Genomic DNA, 18891 nt, shown 5'->3' with positions numbered 1-18891 from the left:
GACCTAAAGTAACTTTTAATCCTGAGAAGGCTGTTCACTAGTTAAACGCCCTTGAACCTTAGTTTTTTCCCAAGGGGTGATGAAGCCTCACGCCGTCTGTTGAGATCATTAACTGAAGTTCACCTGCCATGGCTACTGGCCATGGGGTACTCAAGAGTGTCAGTCCCATTTCCTCTTGAAATGTGCAAACAGGCAACTAGAAACCGTCCATGTTGGACAAAGTCTAACTCTGTGCAAATAAGCGTTATCCCTGTGAAAACAAGGTGGTACGTGTAATGACCCACGTTAAATGTGTTTTATTGGCCAATTAATCACTGTTGTTAAATATTTGCCAAGGCTTTAAGTCATCAAATAAGTAGATCCCAAGACAGGCGGGAGGGAAGGCTCGTCTTCATCCCCAAGTCTAGAAACTAACTAAGCAGGAACAGGAGCTGGAGGTGGTGGGAAGAGAGCCACAGATGCCCTCAGACGCACTTCCAAGGTGGTGAGACTTGGGCCTTCACTGTTGCTGTGTCTGTCCCCAGAAGATCTGAAGCCCTGTCATTGGGTGGCTCTGAGACCCCACCCGTAGTCCCCAGCATCCCTGAGCAGCATCTGCACTCTATGACAGTGCCATGCTGGGCAGCCATCTGACATGAGTGGCTGGCCTGGATGACGTGGTTGGCACAGGGGCGGGCTGCGGCGGTCCAGTGTGAGCTGCCCTGCCGCCTCTGACTAAGTGGTGGCAAGAGCCTCCCTAAGTTCCTCACTCCTTCTGCGGTCGATGTCTTCCATTTCCCGTAGTTTCTGCGAAGGGCAGCAGGGGAAGTTGGTATCAGGTTAAGAACTTGAGGAGCATCAGGATGAGCTGTGGCTCAACTCCGAGACTGGGGTTTCTCCTCACTCTGACTCTGGGCCCGCCCCTCCCCGCTTTCCTGGCTCCTCCTACCTGGGAGATTTCAGCCAGGATGATTCCTTGGTACTTCTTGCCCTGCCCCAGGGCCTCCATGGCATCCAGGAATTCCTTCCTCTCCTGGACTTCCTTCACAACTAGACAGAGGAACGGGGTGTCAGGGCAGGGGGCTCTATGAAGGGGGTGTAGTGGGGGAGGAGTGGTTCTGCCCCTGCCCCAGGGGCTCACGTTCTTCAAAGCGGTCGGGCTCAGGAGCTGGGTCCTGCTGCGGCACAGGGGCTGCCTTTCTTTTCCATTCTGCCAGGTCCTTCCCGGTGGCAAAGATAGTTTGGAGTCTTTGCTTCTCCTTTTCCAGATCTCCTGTAGGGCCCCCAAATGGCCTAGTTGAGGCATAAAGCTCTCTCCGGTTGCATGTCCAGGGGGGCACGCATCGAGCTACAGCCTGTCTGGCAAGGGACAGGTGTGCAGACCCAGCAGCCTCCCTCCTGGGTGCTCCTGAGCTTGTCAAGTTGAGATAGTCTCCAAACACCCCCCCACCCCGTCCCCAGAGGAGAGTCCCCAACCAAAGTGGGTGGCTTCAACTCACTGGTGGCTCGAGGCTTGAACTGCTCACGGCTGTAGGCCCCGTTGGCTCGGCACATGCTGGCAGGCCGGAGGCGAGACCGGGCTGCCAGGGCAGGAGGCAGGTGGGTGGCTGGTGGCAGCTGTTTGGAAGGTGAGCCTTGCTGGCTGGATGTCGGATTGCACTGTAGGGGCAAAGGGTCTCCTCCTGGGGGTGGAAGGGTCTCGTGGCTTTTTTTTTTTCTCTTCATCTTACTAGTCAAATGGTGCAGCAGAATCTTCTTATCCCCACTAAGCCCACCCCTCTACAGTGAGCGGTGGGAACAATTTGGTGGTCTCTTTGCTTTTTGATGCTTATATAAACATGCTCAAAGATGTGTGCATATATTTTTCATGTGCACATAAGATTCTTTTTTCAAACACTGGATCATATTGTATAATAGTCAATAACAGTCCCTTTTCACATAACCATTTATTGTGGACATCTTTCCAGAAAAATCTGTTTATATATAACTTATTTTTTATAGCTATATACTAGTCATTAGAATGGTTACCTTATTTATTCAGTTAGTCTCCTAGTTTTGGAAGTTCAACTTGTTTCCAGGTTTTCTGTTGGTTGGTTTTTTACTACTACAAACAATGCTGCAATAAACACTCTGTACACTGCGTCTTTGTCCTGGTGTTTTTATTTCTGTTTTCCCTTTGCTTGGTCCACGGACTAGTGGGAACAGTTTGGATGGTAATAGACACAAATGCCACCTGCTCTACATCCCCCCTGTTGCCCCATGCCTGGGCTCCTCCCCCAGGCCATCCAAGTGTCTCTCCTATCTGGTCACTGGGCCCCTTCTCTCCTCCACCCCATTTTGTTTTTTTTAGTTGTAGATGGACAGCATGCCTTTATTTTATGTATTTTTCTGTGGTGCTGAGGATTGAACCCAGTGCCTCACACGTGCTAGACAAGTGCTCTACTGCTGAGCCACAACCCCAGCCCAGTTGGAGGGTTCTGAGAAAAAGACATGCCCTCTGTGGCTGCTGTTGAAAATCTGAAGCCCAGGGCTGAGGGCGGAGGAGGAAGGGCAGCTGGGAGCCACTCGGGGAGTGTGCAGCCATGGCAGCCAGCGGGGAGGTGGGAGGGATGGTCGGGACATGGTTTGAAGGTCCTGTAGAAAGGGCGGATGTGGGGTTTGGGAGAAAGGGGAGTCGAGGATAACTCCCAAAAGTGCAAGGACAGACCTTCCTTTCCCAGGCCCTCTACCCAGGGCTCTAGCCCTGAAGAAACGCTGATTCCCAGTGTGTCCTTCACACCTCCCACTCTCCAGTTCAACCTCTTCCTTTGGCCCCTTCTCAACAAAAATTTATGGCCTAAGGAATTGTGGCCTTCCAGGGGAGGGATTTGTGGCTTGCAGCAGTATTTGAACTAAGGCTCAAAGCAACTGGTAGGATTTGGTTAGGAGAAGAAAAGTAGGGGAGGAACTCCAAGAGAAGCCAGGCTCAACACCCAGACTTGAAGGCAAATTTTAAAAAATAAAACATCTAAGGAGAACGAGGCTGCTAGGCAAAGCAGTCACTTGTGTTGGCCAACCACTGATGTAACCAGCAGTTCAGTACGAATCATGCACCTGCCCTAGGTGCTGGGTTACCGTGCTGAACAAAGGAGACAGTCTTTGGTCTGACAGTATTGACTTTCAGTGGGACTTCTAGCACATTCTCTATGGTTATGCTAACAGGAGACACCATACTATCAGACTGCTGCATGTGGAGGTTATGTGACTGAAACATGTGATGGCACTAGCCTTGTCCTTGTCCACAATGAGGAAGGAGATCTGACCCCTGACTTGGTGAACAGAGCTTCCCTGTCCATATTTGCCTCTGACATTCCTCTTTGCTTGTGAGGGGGATTAGGTGCCCTCGTCATCTTTAGAGAAGGCGACAGTTTTGGTAGATCAAGCAAATTCTGCAAGCTTGGGCCTTCTGGCATGTCCCCCCACCTCTCTCTCCCCAGGAGAGCTATACCCATCAGCTATATCCCCAGCCCTTTTTATTTTGAGAGGGTCTTGCTAAATTGTTCAGGCTGATCCTCTTGCCTCAGACATGCAGACTGCAGACACCCCAGTGCTGAGGCTGTTGTGGATGGGAAGGGAGTCTTGCTTAGGCCACAGTTTCTTAGGAAGGTCAGTGACAGCCTGCCTGTAGGGGGCTTATTGTGCCTGACTCATGTCAAAAGTAGCAAAGGCCACACAAAAGGTCAATTCCCAAGGATTTGGGATCAGGAATACTATGTATTCATTTTTTTTTCCTTTTAAAATGAGGTTCTGTCCCCCTTAACATGGAGGAGCTTTAAAAATGTGGCCCCAAGCCAGGTGTGGTGGTGCATGGAATCCCAGCAACTCAGGAGACTGAGGCAGGAGAATCACAAATCTGAAGCCAGCCTCAGTAACTTTGTGAGACTCTGGTTTCAGTCCCCAATACTGGGGGTGAGGAGGAAGGGGGAGTGTCCCCAATCCCTCCACCCAGGAAGCTTCTGTGGACTGAACACCTCTTACTTTTCATAGTGTCCGTGAGGTAGCGCTGCTGGAAGCTGGTTAGTTTGGATTCCTTCATCATCTCTGCAAAATAAAGCACTTGCATGAGGCTGAGCTGCAGCAGATGATTTCACTGTATACTGCAACTGTATCTTCTCCTACTCCATTCTGCACTGCACTCTTCCTCTCTCTTTTTATGTTCATTTAATTTTTCTTTTAGTTGTAGCTGGACACAACACCATTATTTTATTTATCTTTATGTGGTGCTGGGGATCGAACCCAGGGCCTGGCATGTGCTAGGCAGATGCTCTACTGCTGAGCCCCAGCCCCAGCCCCCACCCCCCTCCCTTTCTTGCTCCATTTTCTTCTCTTGTGGTACTGGGGATTGAACCCTGGGCTCTTCTACCCCTGAGCTGCATCCCTGTTTTTACTTTTATTTTTTTTTTCACATTTATTTTTTAGTTATAGGTGGACACGATGTCTTTATTTTACTTTTTGTGTTGCTGAGAATTGAACCCAGTGCCTCACACATGCTAGGTAAGCACTCTACCTCTGAGCCACAACTCCAGCCCCTGTTTTTATTTTTGAGACAGGGTCTTGTTAAGTTGTCCAAGGCTGCCCTCAACCTACAATCCTCTTGCCTCAGCCACTTGAGGGCTGGGATTACAGGTGTGTGGTACCATGCTTGGCTCTGGCTGTTTTTTTTTTTTTTAAATTTGTTTCAGTACTGGAGATTGAACCCAGGGCTTGTGTATTCCAGATAAGGGCTCTACTACTGAGCTACATCTCCAGGCAATGGCTAAGTTTTGTGTGTGTGGTATGCACACCTGTGTGCACATGCTAGGGATCAAAACCAGGGCCTCGTGCATACTAAGCACATGCCCTACCACTGAACTACACCCTAGTCCTAAATTTTATTTATTATTTATTATGCTACTAAACTCTTAGCTCTATAAGAGCAAGAATTTTTTTACAGCTTTTTTTTTTTTTTTTTTTACTGCTATATCCCCAGCATCTAGAACAGTGCCCAAAGTACAGAGTAGGCTTAAACATTTTGTTGTTGTGGAGTGAATGAATACTTGTTCAATCATGTGTCAGGGGCTAGAGCTACAACTGTGAGCAGAAACTGACACACTCCCTGCCTGATGGAATCCACTATCTAGAGGTATACATGGGACACTAAATATCTAGCTATAGGTTGTGCTGAACCCAGTGTAGGGAGATTGGGTTCTTTGAGGGTACTTAACCACTGGTCCCACTGTGGTGGTATGGGGAGGAGATAAGGATTCCTGGGGAACACTGAGAGTGGGAGGTAAAGAATGCATAGAAATAAACTACTCCAAAATTCTTATTTCTTTGACTTTTAGCTCCTGGTCAGCAGTAGCACACTGAACCTTTCTGAACCCCAGGATCCTTGTTCGTAAGAGAATAGCCACTGTGTCCCCCAGCCACAGGTCATGTAGAGTAGAGGAGAACAGAGTTACACAGGGTAACTGCTACTACTGCTCCCTGACCTGTGTCCTCTTAACACACTCACCTTTGAGCAGCTTGCGGGTCTCTGGGGTATAAGCAGCCGACTTGGGGCAGCGCCGGAACGCTGTTTCTTTGGTCACTGCCTCCATTCTGTTCTGTGAGGCCACGGCAGGGCCTAGAAGAGAAAGACACACGCGCACACCCCCTGTTTCCCAGTCCCAATCTCTGCTCCTTCACCCCCACCCTCTGGGAGTGGGGTCAACTGGGACACCCAAGTTAATACTGCGACAGGGCCGATCCCCTAACCTCCACCCACGCTAGATAACAGAGCCCTTATCCTGACCCCCGGTGCCTGCGGCAGGTGAATCCCCTCGGGAGGACACATCTTTAAGATAGCCGAGGTCCCCATTGGGTGACAGGATAAAACTGAAACCTCACCCTATTGTTAGGCCCCCGCTGGTGTCCCCTCCTCATGCAGAGCGGCTGGCGGGCTCCGAGTGACCACCGCTCTCGCGCGGGCGCGGGGCACAAAAGCTGCGGAATTCCAGGCACGAGTGCCGCAGCCCGCGGCTCTGGTTACTATGGTAACCATCAGCCCACGCGGCGCGTGCGCATTTCTGCTGCGCCTCCGGCTTCCCGGAAGTGGTTTCCTCGGGGTCACGGCGCAGGCGCAGGCGCAGGCGCAGGATACGCGGGTCACACGCTGGGCGGAGGGTCACTACCTGTGGCTCTGCGCGCGGGTCAGGACAGGGACCTGGGTCACTGAAGCAAAGGGCGTCATGTCAGACAACGAGGACAAGTGAGTGCGGGAGTGGAACGGCCTTCGCTGGAACCTCGGGAGGGACGGGTGAGGCGGGGCCTGGACGAAGGCGGGTGGGGAACCTGGCGTCGCGCGGTGTGTCCAGGGGCCGGCACTGGAGCGTGCACCGGCCCGAAGCTGGGCAGCGACAGAGTGGAGCAGCGGGAAAGCTGAGTTCCAGCAGACTGCACCGAGCAGTGCACCACTGTGTCGAGGGTGGGATTAATATATTGAGATGAATTAAGTGGACCCCCGCTCTCCAGGCGCTCCCTTTCTGGAAGAGGGACAGACCCATAGGCAGACCCTCCGGGGGTCGTAGCAGTGGAAGTAGCAAGTGAGAGGCCTCCAGAGGATGGTGTGTGCGCCGGGACCGGGTGATGTAGCAGAGGTAGTGAGAAGTGGGTTTAAATTCCGGATTTTTTCTTTTTTTGTACCTGGGATTGAACTCAGGGGCACTTGACCACCGACCCACATCCCCAGCCCTATTTTGTATTTTATTTAGAGACAGGGTCTCATCGAGTTGCTTAGTACCTCGCCGTTGCCGAGGCTGGCTTTGAACTCACGATCCTCCTGCCCCAGCCTCCCAAGCCCCTGGGATGATAGGCGTGCGCCACCGCACCCTGCGGGTGGGGGCGGGGGAGGAATTGATACTGAGGATCGAACCCAGGGGCTCTACTGCTAAGCCACATCCCCACTCCTTTTTTTAAAGAAAAAAATATTTTTTAGTTATAGGTGGACGCAATATCTTTATTTTATGTGGTGCTGAGGATTTGAACCCAGTGCCTCACGCATGCTAAGCGAGCACTCTACCTCTGAGCCACAACCCCAGCCCCCAACTCCTTTTTAAATTTGAGACAGAACCTCACTAAATTACCAAGGTTCTTCTGAATTGTTGAGCCTGGCCTCAAGTCTGTGATCCTCCTGTTTCAGTCTCTAGGATCATAGGCATGTACCACTACACCCAGCTTGTAGTAAGATTATGATAGAAGGGAGAGAGAAATTGGGGACAGTGAAGTTGAACAGCTTTGTCACAGATTTTGCACCAAGAGAGCACTTGGGATTAGGATTGTGGAAGGGAGGAAAAAGAAAAGAAAGGTGGGTTTTATTGTTGGGTTTGTTGTGGGGTTTGGGGGGTTTTGTTTGTTTGTTTGTTTTTGGTATTGGGGATGGAACCCCAGGGCTTCATGCATGCTGTACACACTACCACTGAAGTGTATTCCCCAGTTTCAAATAAGTTTTTTGTTTTGTTTTGTTTTTTTAAGGTGGGGATATAGTTGGCTGCAGTGGTGCATGCCTATAATCCCAGTGACTTGGGAGGCTGAAACAGGAGGATCACAAAATCAAAAACAGCCTCAGCAACTTAGCAAGACCCTGTCTCTAAATAAGATATTTTTAAAAAAGGGCTGGGAATGTGGCCCAGGGGTTGCACCTGGGTTCAATTCCGGGTTAAAAAAAAAAAAAAAAGATGAGGAAATAACTATGTTTAAATGTAATTCAGGGCTGGGGATGTGGCTCAAGCGGTAGCGCGCTCGCCTGGCATGCGTGCGGCCCGGGTTCGATCCTCAGCACCACATACCAACAAAGATGTTGTGTCCGCCGAGAACTAAAAAAAAATAAATATTAAAAAAAAAAAAAATTCTCTCTCTCTCTCTCTCTCTCTCTCTCTCCTCTCTCACTCTCTAAAAAAAAAAAAATAAATAAATAAATGTAATTCAGTAGAGAAGGAAACAGTGATGCCGAATGAGTCTTAGCAAAATTTGGGGGACCGATGGGGTAAGATTGAAGGAGTAAAATGAGACAAAAGTTTGATTTGATCATCAAGTAGATAGTTATCAAGTGCCACCTACAGATCAGCTGAGATATTCAGATCACTGACTCTTTGACTTTTTTTTTTTTTTTTTTTAATGGTACCAGGGATTGAACACAGTGGTGCTTAACCACTGAGCCCCATCCCCATCATCCCCAGCCTTCTTCTTCTTCTTCTTCTTCTTCTTTTTTTTTTTTTTTTAGACAGGGTCTTACTAGGTTGCTTACAGTCTTAAGTTGCTGAGGTTTGCTTCAAACCTGTGACTCTCCTGCCTCAGCTTCCCGAGCCATTGGGATTACAGATGTACACCTCAGTCCCTGGCTCTACTTCTTTGATTCTGATAAGGTTCTAAGTGACTGATCTCTTTTCCTGAACAGTTTTGATGGTGATGACTTTGATGATGTGGAGGAGGATGAAGGGCTAGATGACTTGGAGAATGCTGAGGAGGTGAGTATTCAGCCTTAGGCTCCTACCTCTACAGCTCAGCTGCCAGATGGCAAGGCAGGTGATAATTGTCTAATTGTTCTGACTCTTCTTTGTGGTCCAGGATACTGCCATAGTCATTCCCAGTTGAAGTGTTTCAGTCCTGGGTAGCAGAGCGATCCTGTGGGGCCCATTTGGTCTATAGCCCCAAACTAATATTGAAACATCGCTGTCATTTATTCAGCAAATGTGCTGAATATTTATTATCTGACAGGTGCTCTGCAAGTTGGGGCTCTATAGGGAGCATGAGGGCAAGTGGCCTGGGATAAGGCTGCATAGGTAAGCAGGGCCAAGATCAGGCAGGATTTTGGAGCCTAATGCCAGTAGGAAGCCAAGTTTTGAGCTAGGACTGGCACAATCCAGTTTTCATTTTAGAATGCAACATTCTGGGCTGGGTGTGGTAGCTCACACATGTAATCCCAGCAGCTCAGAAGGTTGAGGCAGGAGGATCATGAATTCAAAAGCGAGGTGCTAACTCAGTGAGACCCTGTCTCTAAATATTTAAAAATACAAAATAGGGCTGGGGATGTGGCTCAGTGGTCAAATGCCTCTGAGTTCAATCCCTAGTACCAAAAAAAAAAAAAAGGAATTCAGCATTCTGACTTCAAGAAGAGTGAGAAGTGGGCTGGGCATGTGGCTGAATGGCAGAGTGCTGGCCTGGCACACATAAGGTCCTGGGCTCAATCCCTACACCCAGATAAATAGACAGAAAACAAAACAAAAATTCCAAGAGTAAGGAGTGTGTTAGGGACAAGAGAGAAAGACCAATCAGGGACCTCCAGGTGAGTGGCCCAGGGATTAGATGTGGGTGATGGTAGAGTAAGTGATGAGAAGACAGAAGAGAGATTTTAGTGGGTTGGATATGAAACTGAGAAAGTCAGATGCCTCCCAGTTGTTTTCCGACTGGAGCAGCTAGATGGATGGATTGCCAGTTTTGAGGATAAAAAATTTCTTTCCTGTAAGATTGAGGGAGAGAGAAGAGCTGCATGTCTCCTGGAGAGAGATCCCTCAATTTTTTTCAGTCTGGAAGCTGAAGCCCTTCTGTTTTTATTTTCTTTCTCTGCCCGACACTCTCAGGTACCCATCTATTCACTTGAGTCAGAAGCTTTCTCTACCCTTTGGTCCCCTTTCTGTCCCTGTTCTTTTGATTGTGTCTCCTAGATGTGCTCTGTCCTGCCTGTCTCTCCACTCCTGGTGCCTTAGCCTGGCTGAAATGTCATTCTTCATTTGCTTCCTGGCAGGAGACTGTGGCTGGCCACCCTGCCCGTGTCTCGCCTAGTGCTGCTCTGCTTGCTGTCCTGTTACCATCATTTCCTTTTATCTATTCATTTTAAATTTTTTTATTTTTGGTACTGGGGTGCTGCAGTCTATCTGGGCACAAAATAACCGAGCCGCCAGGAGGCACCTGTAGGTTCAAAATAGGAACTCCTTTATTATTCGAACTCCCTGGAATGCCACCAACCAGAAATCCTTCCAGCACTTCTCCAACCAACTCGAACTCTCCAGGAATCCCCAGGAATCCCCAGAGAACTCCAAAGTAGTGGGTGCCCAGGCGGACAGCAGGGGTCTAATATACAATTGAATATACCGCCTGACATAACCATCATCATTTCAATGGCTTGGTCACCTCTCAACCACTCAGTCACCTCTCAACCACTCCATTCTGGCAAAAATGCCATGCGTCACTCGGCTGTGGCTCTCAGCACTGGGGATTGAACCCAGGGGTGCTTTACCACTCACTACATCCCCAGCCATTTTTCTCTTTTATTTTGGTATAGGGTCTCACTGAGTTGCTTAGGGCTTCACTAAATGGATGAGGCTGGCCTCAGATCCTGTTGTCTCCGCCTCCCGAGTTGCTGGGATTATGGGCATGCACCACCTTGCCCAATCATCAGTAGCTCTTCAGTGTGTGAATGTATGACTCTTCCTGCGCCACCCTGACTTGACCCACTGGCTCAGTGTCCCTATCTGAAAGAGGGGTGTTTTTGCCTAGCTTTCTGGTTAGGGTGTGCTTATGGACTTCTTATAGGGCAACCAATCTGGGACCAGCCCATCTGGTCCTAGAAGTTTTTTGTTTCACTCCCTTTTGGTTGAGGAACTGGGCTTTGGAATACCACTTATAATTCCTCTTCTGTATTACTGGGTCTGAGATTTTGGCAATGTTAGCTGACTCTCCAGACCTCTGGAATGGGGACTATAATTCCTACCTCATAAGGTTGGTATGGAGGTTAATGAGGTACTAGCAGTAGCATGGCTCTTGGCATCCAGTAAGCATTAATGGTGTTGGTCATCATTCACCCTCCCTCCACTCAAGGAAGGTACCCTGAAGTTTTCCTTTTTGGTCTTGGTGTCCAGGAGGGCCAGGAGAACGTCGAGATCCTTCCTTCTGGGGAGCGACCGCAGGCCAACCAGAAGCGAATCACCACCCCATACATGACCAAGTATGAGCGAGCCCGAGTGCTGGGCACCCGAGCTCTTCAGATTGCGTAAGTGTGGCCCCTTCACTGTCTTCTCCAACGGGTGGGCCACAGTGAATGCTCTGCTATCGATCCTGCCCAGCCTGGCACTCGGAAACAAAGCCTCCCTGCTCTCAGATCTGAACACAGTGCATGCCAGGCATCGTGCTAGACTCATCCCTCAGAAGCCTGTAATCCAATAGGAGAGCATGAGAAGTAACTGAGAAGTCAAATAACATTGTAGGAGGAAAATAATGAACAACAGCTAGAGGATGTCTGTTAGGTTGTGAAGCAAAACAAGAGTGTGAATTCAGAGCCCTAGACGATTGATTGTGTGCCAGTAGTCAGGAGGGCTGCCCCAGCACCCTTGGGACTTAGCAGGTCCTTTTTTTCCCTGCCTGGTGTTGGGGCTCAAACCCAGGGCCTGTGCATTTAACTGGTTCTTTATTCAAGGGAGATCACAGCCCAGAATAGTGATGGGCTTTAGGGACTTGACAGTTAGCCGCCTTTCCTTCTTTGCCAAGTTTAGAAGAACAAGATCCAAGGAGAGTCAGTAGCTGGGTGGAGAGCAGGCTGTGACCTAATGAGCACAGCGGTGCAGGCCTCCCTGTGCCTCTGATGTCTCAGCCACATGGAGAACAGACCAGTGGCATCTTCTGCTGGCAGGCGTCTTTGAGCAAGCAGGCCTCTCGAAGAGGCTGGGCACAGGCCTTTTTCCCCAGGCTTACCTGGGCATGAGTAAGGGAGGGGACAGTGTGAGGTCAGTGGTGTTAGTGGTACTCTAATGTCATGCACTGGGATATGTGAGACAAGGAAAGGAATCCCTACACCAAGCTTGTGACAGGTTAGTGCAGGGGGCTGTGGGAGTCTGGAGGAGAGGGGCTCAAGGAAGGAATCGGGCCAGGAGGCAAAGCAGGGCCTGTGTGCTGAGGAGTGGCGATGCTGTCTAGCACTAGACATTTTTTTTTTAAGCAATATCTTTATTTTATTTTTATGTGGTGCTGAGGATTGAACCCAGTGCCTCATGCATGCTAGACGAGCACTCTACCACTGAGCCACAACCCCAGCCCCTAGTCCAGTGACCACCTGTGATCTCCCTGTCTACCTTGATAAAGGTTTTTAGGGGAAGGCAATATTCTTACCTGTTTCTCAGCAAAAACCCCCCTACCTGGTCGCACTGCTTGATTTCTAAGTGAGATGAGAAACGTACATTCAGTGCAATATCTTTTGGTTCCATTGGGATCAGATCCTCCAGGCCTGCACTATCAATTATGGTAGCCTCTAGTTCCATGTGGCCATTTAAGTTTAGTAAGATCAAATAAAATAAGAAGTTTGGTTTCTGTCTCACTGGCCACATTACCAGGTAGTTAGCAGCCCTGGGTGGCTGGTGGCCGCCCCAAGGGAAACACGGATCTATTTCCCTTGTGGAAGCTGCTCTGCAGGGCATACTCCTCCAGGCTAAAATGAACTAGCAGGAAGAATATTTCCTAAATTATTTTTCAAACAAATAGACTATAGATGTGCAGTCAGTCAGCTCTTCGACCCTGAGAAACTGCCGGTGCCTGTCAGGGAGATGAAGGTGGTAAGGATGTGACTTCCAGCCTGCTGGGTGTTTCTGCAGGAGAGCTGGACCTGTGCGAGGACCTAGGCAGAACCCAGGGCAGAAATAGGTGGTACTTTAGAAGGGGTACAGAAAAGGGGGGGGCCCTTGAAGGGTTTAGGGTGCATGCCCATTTCTGCAGGGATGGATAAAGGGAGGTGGGTTTGTGGGTACCCCAGGTGCAGGAAGTGGCACAAGTAAAGGTCTAGTTAGAGGCAGATGGCTATGGGTTCTGGCGGCGGGTAGCCTGGGCACAACACTGTAAAAGATGCCCTAGAGCCCAAGTGACACTGGCATTCATCTGGTGGGGTAGTGTGGAGCACTTCAAAGTGTTGAAGCCAACGTCTAGATCACTCCCAAGTCCAAGTGTCTTGGTTTTCTTGGGGAGCAAGGCATGGTCCAGCATGGAGCACTCTGTGTTGCTCCTTGCAGTTAAGGGATAAGACACCATCTGGTGCCCTTGGACAGACAGGCTTGTGACCTTGCACTCAAGTGCTGAAGTTTCCATTTGGTTCATTAGCACCACCTGGTGGCTGGTGAAGTTGCTCATACTCTCTTCCTAAACAGGGGGCGTGTGTATGCGGAGGCTACAGTGAGATATAGATTACTTATGGGTCCACCCTAGTTTGCAAATTGTGGGCTTGTGGTGGGCGCTGGATGATGAATGGCCTTGAGTTATTCATATCTTGAAAGGGAGACGGTGCAGGAAGGTCAGGACAAGCATTTTGCTACATTCTTTAAAGCTTTATGTTTTGGGGACATTTGTTGAATTTTTTTTCTTGGTATTAGGGATTGAACCCAGAGCCTTACTCATGCTAAGCACATGCTCCTACTGAGCCACATACCAGCCCTTTTTATTTTTTATTTTGAAGAGTGTCTTGGTAAGTTTCCCAGGGTGTCCTGGAACTTGCGATCCTCCTGCTTTGGCCTCTCCAGTAGCTGGGGTTTTAGGCTCGCTTCCTGCCCCTGGCTAAATACTTTTACTGAGAGAGGATATAGGGAAAGTTAAGCTTGTTTTCTGTCCTTGAGAAATATTCAAGCTTTTGAAAGTAACAGAAATGAGAATGTTTAGTGATAAAATTAGTAATTGGTGGGCTGATTATCAGAGTACTTTGGGTATCTTTGTGAATGCAGATTCTCAGACCCCTTTATGAGAGATTCTGTTCAGAGGGTCTGGAGAAGGACCCTGGAGCCTGTATTTTTAGCCTGCTCTCCTAGTAATTCGGGATCCATTAGTGCCAATTCAAGCTGGAATAATTAAGATGGACTTCCTGGAAGAGGCAGTAGCCTAGACTCAGTTTTCCCCTGTTTGTGTTTGGAGCCTGTGCTCTGGGCCAGGCAGTAACTGGGGCCTGCCCCGTCCCCGCTGTGGGGAATCACGAGTCCTGGGCCACTAGCCGCTCATGGTCTGTTGTGGACAGTGCTCCAGCGAGAAGAGAGAATAACATGTGCACTGAGTGGGGTGCTGGAGGTGCACTGGGCATTTCCAGGAGGTGTTCTGGCTCCCATGTTGGCGTGCAGAGAAGGGGCTTGAGGAGGACTCAGAACAGAAACTGTGTGAATGTCCAGGGGCCTTAACTGTAGTCTACTGGTCATTTGGCTTGCAGCTGTGGAGGCAGGGAGGTCCCAGAGCATGGCTCCACGTCGGGCGGGCCTTGTGCTGCATCCTCACCTGGCGGAGGGCGTCCTGTGGTGGGACAGCTAGTGTGCTGGCTACCTCAGGGCTCTTCCTCTTACTTATTTCATTTTTTTGTGGTGCTTGGGGACTGAACCCAGGGCCTTGTGCATGCGAGTCAAGCACTATAACAGCTGAGCCAGAGCCCCAGCCCTCTTTTCTCTTGTAAAGTCACTAATGCCATCCATCATGGGGCCCACCCTCATGACTTCATCTAATACTAACTACCTTCCAAAGGTTCCACCTCTAGATACCATTGACATATGAATTTGGGGGACACTGTCAAGCCATAGCACCAGGGAACTGTAGTAGTTGGTATGGCTTGAACGTGGGGTAAATTTGGGGAAGTGGCCTAAGAAGGGCTTGAAAGGTTAACAGGGCGCAGACTGACTTCTGGCCTAGTGGCCATGGGGAGTCCAGATAGGCTGGGAGCCGATGAGTGTCTGTGGAGGCTGGGAGGAGCCAGGCTGAAGAGCGGGGAATGCTAGAGCGGGAAAACGGGGCTAGGCACAGAGACAGGGCCGTGGTGCTGGCTGGGGTGGTCAGGGTAGAGTGCACTTGTGGGTGGCATTTTCTGCCATGGCCGCAGAACTGGGGTCTGCAGTAGGAGCAGGCACTTTTCTTGGTGGGGGAGCTGACATGATGATTGTCATGTGGCCTAGTAATAAAGGCTTACACTTATCACATTTATAACACCTTAAGTTTATAGGTCTTGAGCTTATTACATGGAGAGCATGTGGGGCTCAAATGTTGGCTCTGCCACTTCCTGGCTGTGTGAACTAGGGCAAGTTACTGACCTCTCTGTGCCTCAGTTTCATTGTCAGTAAAATGAAAATCAAAATAGTGCTCACTTCCCATAGATAGTATATGAAAGGAGCGGGCAGCAGCAGCTGGTGTGTAGTGAGCCCTCACCCAGGCAGGGGTCGTTTCCTTCATCTTGCAGTGGGGATGCTGAGATCTGGAGGGAAGTTAAGTGACTTGTCTGTGGACCATTTACATGTGCACGTTGGAGTCCATCTGCTGAGTCCGTTCTCTTCCCTCGGGGGGCAGCCTCTGGCAGTGCCCTGTGCGCCACTCCCCACCGCACCTGCCTACCTAGAAGGTGACCTTGCTAGGTGAGGGCCGGGATGCTGGTCCCGCCCTTGCTGCCCGCTGGGCCCTTCCCCCTGTGCCTGCCATCTCTCCTGACACTTGTCCTGTGCCTGCAGGATGTGTGCCCCCGTGATGGTGGAGCTGGAGGGGGAGACAGACCCCTTGCTCATCGCCATGAAGGAGCTCAAGTAAGTCACCTAGGCAGGCCCCTCTTGGGCTTCCCTGGCGGGGCAGTTGGTGCTTGTTCCCAGGATCTGGGGTCCATTCAAGAGTCAGCCTACCAGGAGGGAGGAGGGAGAGGAACGAGGGGACCAGCTGAGAGGAGGGCGTCACTGAGACATGGACCTCGACACTGTTCCTTCTGCTGCAGCGCTGGAGTCACCATCTCTCATGTACTGTGACTTCTTCCCTGCCACAGGGCCCGAAAGATCCCCATCATCATTCGCCGCTATCTGCCCGATGGGAGCTATGAAGACTGGGGGGTGGACGAGCTCATCATCACCGACTGAGCTGGAGCCTCCTGACCTGGCCACACCCAGTTTCTGTCCCCATTTTATACGTGTAAATAATAAACTGTTCCACCTTCCGCCCCGCTCCTCTAGCTGTGTGATGCCACCTGTGCTTCTTCCCCATTCCCACCCTGCTACCCGGAGCGCACACTCAGCACTTACCAGTGGCCCTGGGGCTGTCAGCCCTTGGCCCCTGTGGCTCCCCCACATCCCTCCCTCCATCTCCCCGTTCACCAGAGCAAAGGCGGCTGCAGGGGAGATACCTCAGCTGCCTTCCCAGAGACAGACGAGTCTTTGTGCCCAGGGAGCTGGTTGCCAGGGAAACCCCCAATTTCCTTTCCAGTGGGGACTGGCTGCAGGGGCTTCTCCCTTCTCAGGAGTATCACAGAGCAGGTCTCATCAAGCCACCCATTGTTTCCTAAGGACCTGCCTGGAGCTCTTATCGAGGTCAGATCCCCTTTCAGGAGAGCGCCCCAGCAGGAAGCTTGGGGTGGCGTGGCTCTCCACCCTCCCCGTGCAGCCCCGCTGGGCAAGTCAGCAGCTGGAGCAAGGGCCGAGCACCTGCTCATCCTCCTCACTCTGTCCCACTTCTCAGGCCACTGCCGCACACTGCCCTTCATGGCGCATCTCTGACCTGCCACACCTGTGCCCTGCCCTTCCCGCTGCTGTAAGATACCCTTTCCCTCTCGGGGGCTCCTGGTCCTCGGGCCTTCGCAGGGAGCTGGGGCATCCCTTCCTTGGCCTAGGTACCAGCGGGGCTGCTGCTCTTCTCCACAGTGCTCACCCTGGCCCGGAGGCCCTGCCACCTGGCTCCCCGCTTCTGGGAGTAAGGAGAAAGGGTACAGCACACCCACATAGACAGGAGTAGGCAGGAGGGGAGATCGGGTCCCCGAAGCGTCCAGCCCAGCCTCCCTTCTACTGCCAGCTGCCTTCCAGGAAGAGGAGGAGCCCGGCTCTCCCACCTCTGTAAAGAGGCAGGGCCCCCACTGTTGCGCCCAGGTTGGAAGGATGAGTGACCGCAAGTGTGGGCGGGGTGTTTTCTGCTCTGGAGAAGGGTTAACTCAGGGAGGGTGGACTTCGCACCCCTGCCACCCTCCTCCAAGCCCATGGAATCCTTTAATCAAGTTGGGTGCTGAAATTTCAGCTCTGAAATGCCGCCTTTGTGCTGGCATCCAGGCGGCCGCCCCGGAGTGCGGGGGTCACTTTCTTGGCCCCATTTCTCTAAATGGTCTCTTTGTTCCCTGCTGGGCCGCTCAGTATCAGATGTGATTAAAGGGAGATGAGGTTTGGGCCCAGAGGAGGAGAGTTAACCCTTCGGGGAAAGGGCTAAAGGAAGTGGGAGGAAAGGGTGTTTTCTCTTTCCTCCCCCTCCCCCTTCCCATTCTCTTCTTTGAGGAGACCCTTGTTATTCCGCTGCCCGGGCCAAGGTTTGACTTCTGGAGTATGAAGTCACCTGCCGCCACTATTGGCTCTATACTTTCTTGCCTGAAACACCTGGATCCTGCTCTCCTTACAGAGATTGCTCCTGCCATTCCAAGGCCCAAACATGCCCAGAGCCTTTGGTCTATGGGCTGTGTACAGTCAGGTCTTCTGGCTTTTGTGGGTCATTACCCTCCCACAACTCTGGTCATTTCCCGGCCAGTCTCCCCTGCCTCTCCATGTGCTCCTCCAGCTCCATATCCACAACCCCCACCAAGAGCAGGAGCCGTGAAGACTGGAAACGGACAAGTGTCCTATCTTTGAATAAAGGGGAAGGGTTGAGTTTTAAAATGAGCACCTAAGGTTAGTCCCGAAGGGTACCTGACAATTCTAGAATGGATGGTTACGCACCTGAGCCCTCAGATCACGCTGCAGGAATCCGGGGGCTGGCATAGGGTTCTTTTTCCTTTTTTTTTTTTTTTTTTTTCCAGAACCAGGATGGACCCGGGGCCTTGCATACGTAGGCAAGTGTTCTACCTACCACTGAACTACAGGATAGTATCTAAGGTCAATCCTGTCACATCAGTTTCTTTTTTCCAGTGGTTTCTGGTCTCACGGGTCTAGGGAATGCCATCTATCCGTGAATCTCGATTTTAGCACATCGCTGGGCAGTCTCCAGGCCCTGTGATGGATGAAGACCGGGCACCATGGGAGCAGTGATGTGAGGAGGTATTTCAGAGCTGACTAGACAGTCCTTCCCTGAGTGTGTGGAGAGCAGAAGGAATGGGCAGCGGTACTTAGTGCTGTACGCAGGGCCCCGTCTCTTCATTTTGACCTTTATTAGTGACTTAAAGGAGGATATTCAAGTTTGCAGATACATAATGCTCTGAGGAGAGCCGCATTCCAAGACTTAACATAGGGGGGAAAGGGTCAGATCCAACAGGATGAAGTCTGTTAAAGATCAGCATAAAATCCTGCATTTATCTACGACAAAATGAAATGCCAAAAACAACTTTATATACAATTTGGGTGGTGTGACTTCGCAACAGATACTGTTGGAGAGAGCAGGGGTTTCAGTTACCAAACTTCACGAGGCCAACATTTTGGGGAAGGTGGCCTGAAGAGCTTGGTGCAGCTTCCAGATGGGGTCTGCCCACCTGGGAGGACTGGGTTAGTTCCTGGAGCCCACCTTCCCCCAGGTCCTGACCGAGAGAAGGGTGCAGGGGTGCAGAGACCACAGATGGAAGGGAGGGTCAGTCTGGAGCAGTGGAAGAAGACTTAAAGTGCCACTTAAAGTGGAAGCAGAGCCTGCTAGCCCTGGGCAGGTGGAGGGGATGATGGGGAAGAGCACAAGCTTTGGAGTCAGCGCTGGGTTCAGATTCTGGCGCCAGCTCTCCTGAGCTTCAACCTCCCAAAGCTTCAGTCTCATCTAGAAATCAGGGATGAGGACAGGACTCACTGTCATCTAGGTCCAAATGACGTAAGCACTCAGCACAGGGAGCACGCAGTAGGTGGTAGAGAACTTACAAGCCTCAGAGCTGCCATCAGTAGAGCAGGAAGGTGAAGACAGTCCCCCCTCCCTGGGTCTCGGACCAGAGTGGTT

At 50.9% G+C, this 18891-nt stretch overlaps 2 protein-coding genes across 4 annotated transcripts; one reads left to right on the top strand and one right to left on the bottom strand.

Annotated features, from left to right (window-relative positions):
* Positions 1-77: 77 nt before the first annotated feature.
* On the bottom strand, positions 78-6054 carry C5H22orf23 (chromosome 5 C22orf23 homolog). 3 transcript variants are annotated; one of them, XM_026411447.2, is made up of 7 exons: positions 5887-6054; positions 5513-5623; positions 3997-4059; positions 1479-1661; positions 1121-1252; positions 929-1029; positions 78-786 (listed from the first exon to the last, which is right to left on the bottom strand). In XM_026411447.2, exons 2-7 carry the CDS (start codon positions 5595-5597, stop codon positions 715-717), a joined length of 636 nt encoding a protein of 211 aa, XP_026267232.1. In that variant the 5' UTR covers positions 5598-5623; positions 5887-6054; the 3' UTR covers positions 78-714. The 3 variants fall into 3 exon arrangements, with proteins under 3 accessions (XP_026267232.1, XP_077654389.1, XP_077654390.1); XM_077798263.1 differs by having other exon boundaries at positions 695-1029; XM_077798264.1 differs by lacking the exon at positions 1121-1252 and having other exon boundaries at positions 695-1029.
* Positions 6055-6107: 53 nt separating this feature from the next.
* Positions 6108-15946, top strand: Polr2f (RNA polymerase II, I and III subunit F). Its single transcript, XM_026411471.1, has 5 exons — positions 6108-6247; positions 8432-8501; positions 10893-11023; positions 15477-15548; positions 15779-15946. The coding sequence occupies exons 1-5, from the start codon at positions 6228-6230 to the stop codon at positions 15867-15869; spliced, it is 384 nt and encodes a 127-aa protein (XP_026267256.1). The 5' UTR covers positions 6108-6227; the 3' UTR covers positions 15870-15946.
* Positions 15947-18891: the final 2945 nt, after the last annotated feature.

The sequence above is a fragment of the Urocitellus parryii genome, chromosome 5, assembly GCF_045843805.1.
Source record: "Urocitellus parryii isolate mUroPar1 chromosome 5, mUroPar1.hap1, whole genome shotgun sequence".
In the NCBI taxonomy this organism is placed as follows: domain Eukaryota; kingdom Metazoa; phylum Chordata; class Mammalia; order Rodentia; family Sciuridae; genus Urocitellus; species Urocitellus parryii.
Note: the sequence above shows the minus strand (reverse complement) of the source record. Positions and strands in the feature narration are given on the sequence as shown.